Consider the following 13,669-nt stretch of genomic DNA (forward strand, 5'->3'; position numbering starts at 1 on the left):
ATTATCACTACTATACTGCCATCTTCTGGTTCCTAAAACACTAAGAAGCATTGCTGAACCTGCTGTGCACTGAAACAGGATTCAAACATGTGTTTTGCTTTTACTTTCAATGGATGTTTGAGCTTCACCGTGCAGAACGATATATGTGCCGTTTGACATCTGCTGAAGGAGGAACATTTTCTGTTCTCATCGTAAAATGTGTACGTACGAGTAGGATTTTGTGACATCACAACTAGTTTGGGAGGCAATCGTGGTCCAGTATGAAACTTACACATGGGTGACGTGGAAACTTAAAGCCTCCTGCGTGTACACACGCACACAGACACACAACTTTACAGTAGTTAGAAATTAACATTATTTGCATATTTGTGGAATATGGATTTTTTTATGGGGGAGAAGAAGCAAATTTATATATTTTCATTTTCAATGAGGTATTTCAAGTTTGATACGGGAAAAAACATCTCAAACAAATTATCATTTAAAGAATCTTTCCTAAAACACTTCTGAAGGAAATCTTAAATATTTAATTTTAAGATTCAATAGGTTATGAAATAAGGTGAATACATTTCAAGTAGGTTATCTTTTAATCAGTGTGTTATTTTGCATGTAGGGCAATATGGCCAAAATCAGGTCATTACATATCTTGAAAACGATATATGTATCATGCCATAGCATGTTTTCTGGTAATTCAATAGTCTATACAAAATAACCACATGGTAAAGCCTGTTTTAATCAAACTGTCTGAACTAAATTCTTGACAAATTTCAATTCAATTTTTTTTTTTTTAGGAACTTTAGTGCCAAATGAACATAACATGCAAGGATCAGTGTAAAGTGCCGTAAACATTGTCTTAACGCAGTTCAGCTGCTGGTTTTTTGTATACATTATAGCCAAAGGTCTCATTTAAAATGCCAGAAAACCATGAAAGAACAGTCTAGAACAGTTTCCTAGAAGCCTGGGTGACAACTTTAAATTGCTTATTCTGTTTGACTAACCATAAAGATAATTAATGTACACTAACAGAGTTAAACGAATAGTTGATCATCTGGTTGATCAACTGTTGCCAATTATTTGTTTGATTTCTTGTCACTGGACTCTCAATCGATAACCTTTTGATCACTATTATTTAAATAAAAAAAGAAGGGAGCAAAAATGACATTCATAATAAATTTATTTCAAAAAGCCATGTAAGCTGAAACAATACATTGGCCTTCAATATATACATGCCTCATAGATCATCAATATGCTTCATAGAACATGTGAATCAACACTGTAAAGCAACAAGAACCAACTTACAAATTGGTAAAAAAAAAAAAAAAAAAAAAAAAAAAAAAAAAAAGAAATTGAATAAAGAGCAAACCAAGAATGAAGTGTTCTGAAGTGATGATGATACCAGCTCAGAACGTGTGTGTGTGTATACAGTACAGGCCAAAAGTTTGGACACACCTTCTCATTCAACGTGTTTCTTTATTTTCATGACTATTTACATTGTAGATTCTCACTGAAGGCATCAAAACTATGAATGAACACATATGGAATTATGTACTTAACAAAAATGTGTGAAATAACTGAAAACATGTCTTATATTTTAGATTCTTCAAAGTAGCCACCCTTTGCTTTTTTGATAACTCTGCAAACCCTTGGTGTTCTCTCAATGAGCTTCATGAGGTAGTCACCTGAAATGGTTTTACCTTCACCGGTGTGCTTTGTCAGGGTTAATTAGTGACATTTTTTCCCTTATTAATAAAAAACCAAAGGGTGGCTACTTTGAAGAATCTAAAATATAAGACATGTTTTCAGTTATTTCTCACTTTTTTGTTAAGTACATAATTCCATATGTGTTCATTCATAGTTTTGATGCCTTCAGTTTGAATCGACAATGTAAATAGTCATGAAAATAGAAAGGAAACGCATTGAATGAGAAGGTGTGTCCAAACTTTTGGCCTGTACTATATATATATATATATATATATATATATATATATATATATATATATATATATATATATATATATATATATATATATATATATATATATATATATATACTACATACATACATACATATACACACACACTAAAAATTATGAAAACAACCTGCATGAAACAAGGATTGTTACTGAAATTCTATTCTCACTTCATTAGCGAATGATGGTTCGACTTTCACGTTGTGACTGAGCGAGTGTTCCCAAAGAGACTTTTTATGGAGGAACGCCAACCCGCACTCCTCACATACGTAGCTCTTTGGCTTCCCGGCGTGAGTGCGTCTGTGTTTCTTCATGTGATAGGACAACCTGAAGCCTTTATCACATACGTCACATTTGAATGGCTTTTCTCCTGTGTGGATGCGCATGTGCGACTTCAGATATCCCGACTGAATGAAGGCTTTCCCACACACTTCGCACTTGTACGGGCGCTCCCCGGTGTGATAGCGGTTATGGAGCCGGAGCTCGTTGGCGGTCAGGAAGGTCTTGCCGCACACTGTGCACTGGTGTGGCCTCTCGCCGGTGTGGATGAGCTCGTGCCTCTTCAGGGACGTCTCCTTCATGAACTGCTTCCCACAGCTGTTGCAGGGATACCTGACGCCGATGTGGATTTGTTCGACGTGGTTCGTCAGCTGCAGCCTCGTGCGGTAGGCCATGTCGCACTGCGTGCAGGCCCAGGGCTTCTCCTCGGAGTGGGTTCCCATGTGCACCGTGAGCTCGGAGGCCGAGCGGTAACACTTCCCACACTGCCAGCACAGGAAGGGTTTCTCCCCGGTGTGCTTCCTCTGATGAACCGTCAGACAGTTGGAGGACCGGAACTTCTCTGGACACATGCTGCAAATGTAAGGGAACTCTCCTTTGTGGATTCTCTGGTGGATGGCGAGGTAGGAGAGCTGGATGAAGGTTTTGTCACATTGTGCACAAGGATACGGCCCGGTGAACTCGTGCTGCTTCTCGTAGTGTTCCCTCAAGCGCCTCAGCAAAGTAAAAGTCTTATCGCACATCGTGCACTGCATCGGCCTGTGCATGAGCTTGTGTCTCTCAAAGGCGGGCTCGTTGGCGAGTATCTTGCCGCACTCTTTGCAGTAGAGCGGATCGTGAATCCTCTGGTGCACTTTGAGCATCGTCATGCTCTTAAACTCTTTCCCGCAGTCGTCACATTTCATGATATCGCTCACTTCCACTTTGCAAACGTTCTGCTGGTGCTCCTTCAAAGCGGACGGGTATTCAAAGTGTTTGCCGCAGTTGGAACACCACACGGGTATTTTCAGGGTTGGCCCCTGTTGTGGGTCGGTGATGACGACTTCGCTTTGGCTGGGCCCAGCTCTCTGCTCTTTTTTCCACGAGAATCGGGCGATTTTCTTATGACAAATGGCATAAATCTGGTGTCTTTTCAGCCCGTGCATGTGTTTAAAACGCTTCTTGCAGTGGATGCAGTGATAAGGGCGGTCCTCTGTGTGACACTGTATGTGCCTATTCAGTGTTTTGACACTGTCAAACGCCCGAGAACAGACAGGACACACTTTGGATGATTTTTTCTTGACTTTTTGCACAGGCGAAGGAGACTCTTTCGAAGTGCCTGCTGGTGCATCCAGGTCGATTTCTTTTTTATCAAGGTTACCTGCGTCGGCTTCAGCCAAAATCTGTTCCACCGTCTTGCTCTGCTCCTCTCGGATTCCCTCGTGACCGTGAATAATCTGATGCTTCTTCAACGTGTCCTTGTACTTGAAGCCCTTCTCACAAGTGAGGCAAATAAAAGGACGCTCTTCCGTGTGAGATCGTAAATGCTTTGCGATGTCTGCCGTGCAAGGCAGGACTCTGCTGCAGATGGGACACACTTTGCCCTCCGTCGACGCCTCCGATGGCGGCTGTGGATTTGAGCGCTGCGTCTCTCTCTTCTTCGGCCTTTTCAGCTCTCTGCTCTTACAAATCTCCTGCTGGTGTCTCTTTAAGACATAAGGATTCTTAAATTTCTTCTCACAGAAACAACAGTTATAGGGGCGGTCCTCCGAGTGGGACCTCATGTGCCGCTCCCTGTCTGCTTGACGGCCAAAATACTTCCCACACAGAGCGCAATTTTTGTTTTCCGACATCTCAGAAGTGCTGGGATCTCCTGCGTCCTCCTCTTTAGCAATGTTACCGATCTCATCCTTCTCATGAACGCGCATGTTGTGTCGGTTCATGTCGTAATGGTCCCTGAATCGTTTGTCACAGTTGGCGCACTTGTACTTGAATTCCCGATTGGCAGAATGAGTTTCCTGGTGTCGTCTCATGGCTGCAGCCCGCAGGAAAATCTTATTGCACACAGGACAGGTCTTATTATTGGGGTACTTTCTTCTTTGCCTCTTAGCTGTCGTTGATTCTTTTTCCTTTACAGCTTTTCTCTTTACCTGGAGCCGTTTGCTTTGTTTCAGTGGTTGAAAAGCTGCTGGCTTCAGAGCGTCACTGACATCCTCAGTTTCATCCACATTTACTTCATCTTCTTCTTCATCATCATCATCATCCTTCTCCTCCTCATCAGGATCAACCAAGCCTGACGGCGGTTCTATCTGTATGTAGTCCAACAGTGTCACAGTTTCACCCTCCACCTGAACAGTCATACAAGCTTGCATATGCTCTGATGAAGGCTGTAACTGTATTTGGTCTGCATCAATTACAACCTTTTCCAGCTGAGGGAGGGAGAGCGAAGAGAGGATGCAATTCCCAAAGGAAGAAGGAATGGTCTGCGTTTCATCTGTGGGGAAAATAAGAATCCATCAGTTTTATGGTCATTGGCTATAAACAAAACAAAAAATCAGATAAAAAAAAAAAGTTTTATTCTCGAGAACCCATAGTTAAATCTTACATCCCTCTGCCATTCATACACATAGTGGCACTGAAATTGAAGTTGTTTAAACTTTTAATAGAAGAATTTTGTAATATAGTGGTCTCACTTATATAATAACCTGTTATGGTTATATTTTAAGTTAAAAATAGGTTCATAATATCGGAATACAGCATGTTTTTGTGAGTGTAATATAATAATGTATGTATGTACAGTATGTCTGTATGTATAATAATTATAACTGATTGAATTGAATGAAGGTTATAATACTGTACATGCGGCCCAGCTAGACTCAGACTCACCAGATAAATCAAAATGTCCTAGTGTTGTGTGGTAGAGGAGGACAGTTTTCAGGTGCTGTGGGTCAGGAACAGAGTGCACACACTCCTCCAGGGCAGATGGGACGGCACTCAGCATGGATGCGGTCTAGGGAAGAGAAACAAGATAACAGTAAGAAAAAGTAAATACAAAGTGAGCTGAAGACACACGCTCAACTGTCTTACTTGTATGTTTTAAGTTGGCTACTCAGAAATGTCTGTCATTTTGTCTGTATGTTCACAGGGTTTGAACACAGGGCAAACATAAATGGATATAAGGGAGTATAAGCAATATAAAAAAACACGCTGATGGGTTATTCTGAGCTTTAGTAATGTCAAACAAATAATGATAGTAAAACAGGAACCAAAAGGTATTATTAATAGATTTTGGGAATGTAAACGTCAAAAAGTATAAAAGTCAATGAGATTTCATGAGTAACACTGTGGGCTACAACTTGAGCCCTATTGTTTTGCATTTGTTTACAATTCGGCACCATTAAAAATATGCCGAATTATCTATTAGCAGTTCCTGTTTGCGATGTACTAATGGATGTACAGACAACGATCACTGAAATACTTCGATACCCTAGAAAACTTTGAAATGTGATGCTTCATGGCAAGTTCTGGAGTTATAAGGAGCATCTTCTTTCTATGATTTCTAAGTGGATGTATGGTGTTGATTTGGCGATGAATATCGGAGGTTATGATATCCTCTGGAAGTATAGACCGGATCCAAAAATAGGAAACAGAAGAGCTGACTGGTAAAAAGTTTAGTTTTCTACAGTGGTTCCAGTACCTGCTGAATATCTGGTACTGGAAGAAGCTTCTCCAGTCTGGACAGGAAGTCCAGCATTAGCACCTGTAGAGCGCTGTCATAGTCAGGCCCAAAATCCGTCGGAAAAACATCCTGGAACAAAGTGTACAGTTTAATGCTCAAGTGCCCCACAACCACTGCATATTATACCGCATATTCTGAAAAGAATAGTATAAAGAATGTCATCCTATAAAACATAAGTTGAACATAACACATACATTCAAAGAAACAAATCACAAACCTGGAAAAACCTCTCCTTCTCTTCAGCGTCTTTTAACAGCAGTTCAATTTGATCCACAAAGTTGGATTCTGGAAACTCGACCTCTGCAAAACACGGCTGGAAGAAAAACATGTACAAGTGTAGTTTAAGCAGAAGTTTTCCATCAAATTATCATATTATTTATCATTTGATGACAGCACTGCTGACCCACATATAGCATTTAAAAGAGGCTAACCTGTGCTGCCCAAGTGGATACGAGGGTCTTGATCCGCTCCAGGTGCATCTCGATGGTTTCTGTATCGTTTATCTGCTCAGCCCGACACATTTCAAGAACCACCTGCAACAAAAGGTTTCCCCTCTGGGTAAATACTCCTGACAGTACAGCACCTGGAAATGTTATTCACTAACAGCAGACACACGAGAGCCAGAACTGGGGAATTTTATTCTTGAATAACCCTTCAGATGAGACATACAGTGCCTTGCAGGTGATGCTGACATTTTCTGTCAAAGAAATATTAAACCCCTTCATCAGCTTCACCTTTACTGTCTGTCAGGCAATAACTTAGCTTTTTATGGTTTAGATGCTGTGAATTTTTATATAATTACAAACTGAGTCAAAGGGGAATGCAGACTGCTTGCTTTGACAGCTAAACATCTGCAAGGGAGAAATGAACTGCTGTGGTTGTCTGTTAATGTTTACTTTCAAAATCCATTAACTGGCTTTGCCAAACACACAATTGTAATATCCTACAGTCTTACCCGCGCTCTGAGCCCCAGGAGGAGTTGAGCTTTCTGATCTGCATTCAAAAGTTCAGGTACAATTTCTGAAACTGTGCTGATGAACTCCTCCACCATCCCATAGTCCTGCACGCTGCCCCTCTGGACGGCCTGCCACATGGCTGCAGAAACCAAGCGCAGAGGGGGTATGAAGAGGCGAAGAGACGGCAGCAGAAGAGGTGAATCTGGAAAATAATTCACAATGTCAAAATCTGAATTTAAATGATATTGAATGTTCAAAGTTAATAAGCCTTTTATTAAAAATGGAATATACATTGTTACTGTTTATACAAAAAGTATTTTACACGAGCTCATTTAATATTTTGAATGAATTGCACACAAATAAGAATAATAAATGTTATTTTTTATAAAAATAAATAAATTAAAAAAAACATTAGATATTTACTCTCATTACACGGTTTCAGTAAAGAGTTTATAGGAATTCCATGGTCTAGTGTGTAGTCTTTAGTGTCAGAGGTTTATTCATGGAACTTATTACAAATTTTCTTTGGCAGCGAAACATTGTCCATAGGCTATACTGTAAAAATAATACAAATTACTTACATTAAAAAGGGCTTTCATGACCAGATTAATTCATCTAGTGGCACACTGCCAAAAACATTTGGTTAAAGCTTCTCTAATGTGAGTAAAAACTGGTCTTCTTAGTCTTTTATGATAATACATTGAACATATTATTATGGTATTGGACTGTATGTCAATGAACAAAACAAGCAATTACGTCAACTTAGGTTTGGGATATTGTGCAGACTATTTTTCAGCATTTGCTTACATTTTATGGACAAAATGATTCATAAAACAAAGCCCTATTTCAAGTATCAATAAAGTACAGTACACACATGCTGATTACACATGGCAGCTTAATTATACATTGCCTGCAACCCCAAAACCAACCAGTGGTACTATGCCGGAACCTACATGACGTCAGGTTTAATTTATGTAAATTAGTGCATGGTAAATAAAACACACATTTATCAATGTGATCTCAATCTAAACTGAAATAATGACTAAGTGATTTTTCGTCGTTTTCCATCATATTTCCAAACTATTCCTAACAAAACTTTTGGGCCCCGGGTCAGTTACGCTGGCGTGCCTCAAAACTCCAAGTGGCCCTGGTTGCCTTCATGGACTAACAACTGTGTCGTAATTATGAATCACCACCACACATGACCATCAAAACAAAGTGGTAAATATTGCTGCAAATGTCTGTGCTACACAAGTTGATATAATGGTAATGTAAATGTGACATTACTTTTCCTTTTAGGCATTTTGTGTTTTTCTATTTTAGCTTGACTTTGGAACGTTAGCTAGCGGTCTTGTATTTTTGTTTTTAGCAACTATGCTAGTTAGCTAGCTATGCAGTTTTAGTTGAAGCCCGCGAAGGCAACGTCAGTTGCTAGCTAACTAACGCTTATCTATGCCAACAGTTAGTTGCCAACAACGTTTGGTTAAAGCGTTTCTATCATGATAAAATACCAGTATGGATTAACTACCCAGCTAGCTAATAACTAGCTTAGCTGAGGCGAAGCTCCATCTGATAACTAACGTTACCGCACACATCAGCTCGCTAGCGCTGTACACAAAGCCACCGCCATCTCAGAGCGGGGTACGCCATGTTTGAAATCGGGCGCTCACATTCCAAAAGAAAACCCGACAGCTCGCGATGGGTGGTATATGTTTAAATTATCATTGACTTACCATTTTCAGCGCGATATGGGCTCTCCATTTTACCTCGGAAAATAGTCAATGAGATAAGCAAATGAACTCGGGGTTGTTGCGAGTCGACGTCCGCCCGACCCTGCTGTGCAAGTTGGCGGGGAGGAAGGGCGGCTCGATATTCTGTTCGGAGTGCGCAGGCGTAGTTAATGACATAGCTACGTTTCACTAGTTTCATTCAGTAGCCGCGCTGTGTTGCGGGTTCATGTCCACTCATACGACCTGCTAAGACATTTCTTATGTTAACTTTAGTCTAGAAAACAATGGTGTGTATTAATTTGACCATCTTTAGGGTTGCCTGCAGAGGAAACATGCTGTTTTTCTTCACCTTGTGAATGTCAGGCTTACATGGAGCTGTTCTGGTGATTACCGCCACCCGATGGCCATTTGGGGAAACGAACAATAAGCCCTATTTCATATAACAGAACGGTTAAATAAGTAATTTCACGCTATAATCGCCTTGATGAGTTACTATTTTAGCTATTGTAGATTGTAGAGAATAAGTATGTATTCAGTTTAGTCGGAAAATTAGCCCAATCTCGACGAAATCCGGGATTATTTTCGTCTGTGATAGACATTATATATCAGAGCTGCAACTAACAATTATTGCAATAAGAAAAGAAGAAGCAAATATTCACATTTGAAGAGCTGGAACAAGTGTTTTTTATTATTATTAGTTGTCAATGTTGTTGCAGTTTAAATTCCTGTTGTTCAACTCATCAATTAATGAAGTAATTGTTCCAGCTCTGATATTTGATATATGTGTTGTCTTCAGCATAAATTAATCTACCATGTAGAACCATTTAGTTACATCAGGGACAATTCAGCTTTGGCTTGAGGTCAAAGTACATTAAAGTACAATCAGAAGACTCATGACCTATGTTTTGTTAAACAGAAAGAGGTTTTTCCTCAGCTTTACAGGTTTCCTTGATGCAATTAATTATGGGAAATTGCCTCCACTTTTCTCAAATGTTACCATGGCATGTACTAATCAGGAAAGAGCAGACGTGATATAATTCAGCTTCGTGTAATACGTGGTATTATATGATGTCATGTCGTTACAGCCTGTTACAACCGATATTTACATCCAAAAATTCTGACATATTTATTTATTGTGGTGTAAAGAAAATATATATTTCTAAATGGCCTAACTGTAAACCTAATGTATCTATTCATATATATAAATAACTATTATTGAACTTGCACAGCTATGGTGGTATATTTCTTTCATGAAGGAATGTTGGTAGGCCAGTTCCTCCGTTGGTGCAGTGTATTTCTGTGGAGACAGGAAAAAAAAGGAATCCCCAAAAAGGGAATCACAGCCAAATTCTCCTCCAGACTTTTTATGACCTTGTATTTTTCTTCATCGGTCTGACTGCACACAGTCCACTGGCTGTGTGAGGGAGCTGTCATGACTTTTAGTACCTTGAGTCATTTGTTCGCTAGAAGTAAAAGGATCGATAAAACACCCTGCTGCTGGGCTCTGGCCAGATTTGTCACATTTTTATTCAGGGGATGCTGCAGTGTCCTTGTAAAAGAATATTGTTATTCCAAACCAAGTCTGCTTTGTTTGCTTATATTGTGTTGCTTTACAATGTCCCTAATTTTGCTCCACATGTTTTGTTCAGCTTCTCGGGAAGTTTTATAATAAATAAAGCAAAAAAAAAAAAAAAAAAAAAAAACAGACCATACGGTTTAAACTCTGGTCGTTTATTAGCTGTCCACAAAAGCATGTCATGGAACAACAGAAACTGTAGCACGAGTGTAACATTCCTTTTTGTTATACTCCACCACATCCCTGCTTCTCATACCATGTATAATTTATATTATATATATACTGTATATATATATATTTTGTACAATATACATGTTCTCATCGAAGGAAAAATAAAAGCAAAAGTTCATCCCCCATCCCTCCCGTAGATTTGAAATCTAGTGAATATCCCATGCATGTTTCCACTGCGTCTAGGAGAAATGTTGTTTATTACCAGGAACAAATACGCAGGCAAATAAATGCTCAGACAAATTAAGGGGAGTGTGTTGTGTGACAACGCTGGTGTACAAAGCACATTCTCAACAACATTAAACAAGAAGAGCCATGCGAACCGACATTTACTCTACGGCTTTGACCCAGTTTTGAATCAGAAGCACCAGCACAGGGGCAAGCTAAAGTTAGTCATTAGCTAATGGCATCACATTAGACTAGACTAATAAACAAAACAGAGAGTAAGTCTTTTGGCTTATTCTCTTATTCTAAATATTCAGCTGCTATTTGATCACAATAAGACTAAGCTCACTGTTAAGATACTAATGCTTTTGAGTGCGTGTGTGTGTGTGTGTGTGTGTGTGTGTGAGTAACACTGGCACAAGAAGTGCTTGACATCATTATGAACCTTTTTACCTCTGTGGAGACAAAAATGGTTTGCATCTTTAAGTTACATTTCACCTTTATAGCACACTTCAGTTCAAATGTGGGCATGTGTGATGATTCAATAAAGCGAAATATGAATTATTTCAACCAGAGTCTAAATAAATGATCCATCTTCATTAAAGCCATCAGGGTAAGATCAACCGACTGGTAGCCTGTAAGTTAGAAATATTCTTTTGAAATGAGTGAAAGACATTTCAAATAAAATACACCATGGGATGTCACAAAAGTACAAACAAAAATAGTAAATTTATATTCAGTTTTTTTTCTTCTTCCAGTCACTCATTTGTCGGTTATGTGTCTTTCAATTCACATTTATACCGTAGCTCTATATCCTGTGGCATATTATTCATTGTACTACTCAAGAGTAATACAGTCTCATGGAAATATTGCTTAATTTCAAAACTTTAAAGTATCTTTTTATATAATCTTTTTCAGTTTTGTAAAACAAAATAGCTGTGAAATGTAAAATAAAATATATAGTGCTATGTATGTAGGTAAGAAAATAAAGACGTAGGATAATATCTATTTAATTTTCTGTAACTATTTACAGAACTTAAAACCAACTCTTACATGCCTATATGTTTCTCTTAAAATGTGTATTTTTGGCCCAAAACAAATATTGAAGTAATTTTGAGTGTGCTACAATATTTTAAGACTCTTAATCTGAAGGTACAGTCGGATTAATGTAGAAACAACATCACAAAGTATGAGGACACTTTAGAGACATTTGCATTGTTGGAAACAGAGGGAAGCATCTTTCTTTTTTGGTTTGTTGCTGGACTGCAGATATTGCACATTTTGTAAATATTTTGTTACATTCATAAAACGTGCTGTAGGTTCTATGATTTTCTCATAAATTGAGATGTATTGTGTCTGAGTGAGAGGGCTCATGGTACAGTCAAACAACAGGGCTGATATCCCAGAGGCTGCTGCTGAATGGTGGGTTTGAAGTTTGGTCCTTTTAGATTTGATAAGTATTATCTAATGCACGAAAATGCAATCATGTGGAAAAAAAGGTTACATTTCCACAAGATTTCTGCACTGAGTTTCTTAAAGACACAACATTTTGGTCACAGATGTTTGTCAGGCAGGAAATTCACAATGTGAAACAACACATCTTTGTACTAAAGCCAGAACAACCAATAAAAAGAAGGTGAGCAAAATCTCAAAACACCTGGAACCATTCCCACATTAATAATTGATTTAAAAACCAGAATGTGATAAACAATATCTGTCAAAATAGGCAGAATACAAATGAAACCAGGTTATGAAACTTGGATTGGTTATTGTCAGATCAGCCTGCCCTATCGGGACATATATTGTTGGTTTCAGGTGTTTGAGATTTGGTCCCCCTTATTTTGGCTTTAGTATAAAGATGTGCTATTGCGCAAATTCTAAACGACTTTTAATAAAATCTTCAAAAGAAAATGCTAATTAATGTGCATTTCCACCAACTACTGTTATGTGAATATTAGGAGTTGAGATGTTAAACCCCTCCTCCACGCAGTTGCTAGGAGCCAAGGAGGACAGCGGAGGATTAAAAAAAACATGATGGACTCTTCAGAAGAGGTCATTATCTTCACTTGAGTTTCTGCGTGGGAAAGTCACTGGATGCCACAATCTTCTGAACATAGTCATACTGAAAAATACACAGAGAGCTCTCTTAATTCTTAATTAGCTTTTTAGCAGCTCATTTGGCAATGGCTTGAATGTAAAGTTCATTAATATCAGAAGTTGGTGGTGCTAATTTTATAGTCGGGTGCCATTAAACCATTGCAGAAGACAACGCAACAAGATCACGTGAAATTATGTGGAAAACATGAAGTGAATATGGCTTCTCTCTAGCTTTCTGCCGCCATTTTTTGTCTCTTTCTTCGTCATGACTTATTTGCTAAGCCTGTTATTTTGGTTTTGCTTTAATCAACTTTTCCACCTCAGGCAACTGTGAAAACCTTTTTCCGATAATTCAACTGTTTTTAGAATTTACGGCGTGTCCACTCAGAAGTTTTTGTGTGGATGTGGATGGGATGTACTTCATGAGTCACTAACATTGTTGTGTCTCTAATAAACTCAGTGCTGACAGAGTGTGGGAATTCAACCTTTCTTTCACAAAATTGATGTTCTTGAGAAATTCAACTGAGGTGAAGCCTAAAACAGAAAGTGACTTTAAAATTCACCTCGTGATCTACCCTGATTATTTGGAATGTATCAGAAAAGCGAAATAATTGAAGGGAACATCCTTTGACTGGACTTCAACTGGAACAATCAACCCTACCGATCTACACAGAAAGCACACCTAAAGCGAAACGGAGGATTCAAACAAACAAACAGATAAAACATGCAACTTTGCATAAACAGACACATACAGCAGGAACAAACTGTTCAGGGAGCACATTCAATGAGAGTGGTGTCATCAGCCAAGCGAGTGTAGGAGAATACTGTACATCAGTTTACAAAAAAAAGAACGACCAGCACGATGACTTTAAGGATGTATTTACACTTTGCTTTAAATATCTTTAAAGAGAAAGTCCCTGCCAATCAAAATCCATCTCCAAATCCCACGCGGT

General features: G+C 38.8%; 1 protein-coding gene across 1 annotated transcript; it reads right to left on the reverse strand.

Annotated features, from left to right (window-relative positions):
* Positions 1 to 2,051: 2,051 nt before the first annotated feature.
* LOC114550103 (zinc finger protein 11-like) lies at positions 2,052 to 8,976 on the reverse strand. Its single transcript, XM_028570629.1, has 7 exons — positions 8,654 to 8,976; positions 6,920 to 7,122; positions 6,396 to 6,497; positions 6,182 to 6,277; positions 5,923 to 6,033; positions 5,112 to 5,235; positions 2,052 to 4,719 (listed from the first exon to the last, which is right to left on the reverse strand). The coding sequence occupies exons 1-7, from the start codon at positions 8,847 to 8,849 to the stop codon at positions 2,117 to 2,119; spliced, it is 3,435 nt and encodes a 1,144-aa protein (XP_028426430.1). The 5' UTR covers positions 8,850 to 8,976; the 3' UTR covers positions 2,052 to 2,116.
* Between the last annotated feature and the right edge of the window lie 4,693 nt (positions 8,977 to 13,669).

Source organism: Perca flavescens, chromosome 23 (genome assembly GCF_004354835.1).
Source record: "Perca flavescens isolate YP-PL-M2 chromosome 23, PFLA_1.0, whole genome shotgun sequence".
Taxonomy (NCBI): Eukaryota; Metazoa; Chordata; class Actinopteri; order Perciformes; family Percidae; genus Perca; species Perca flavescens.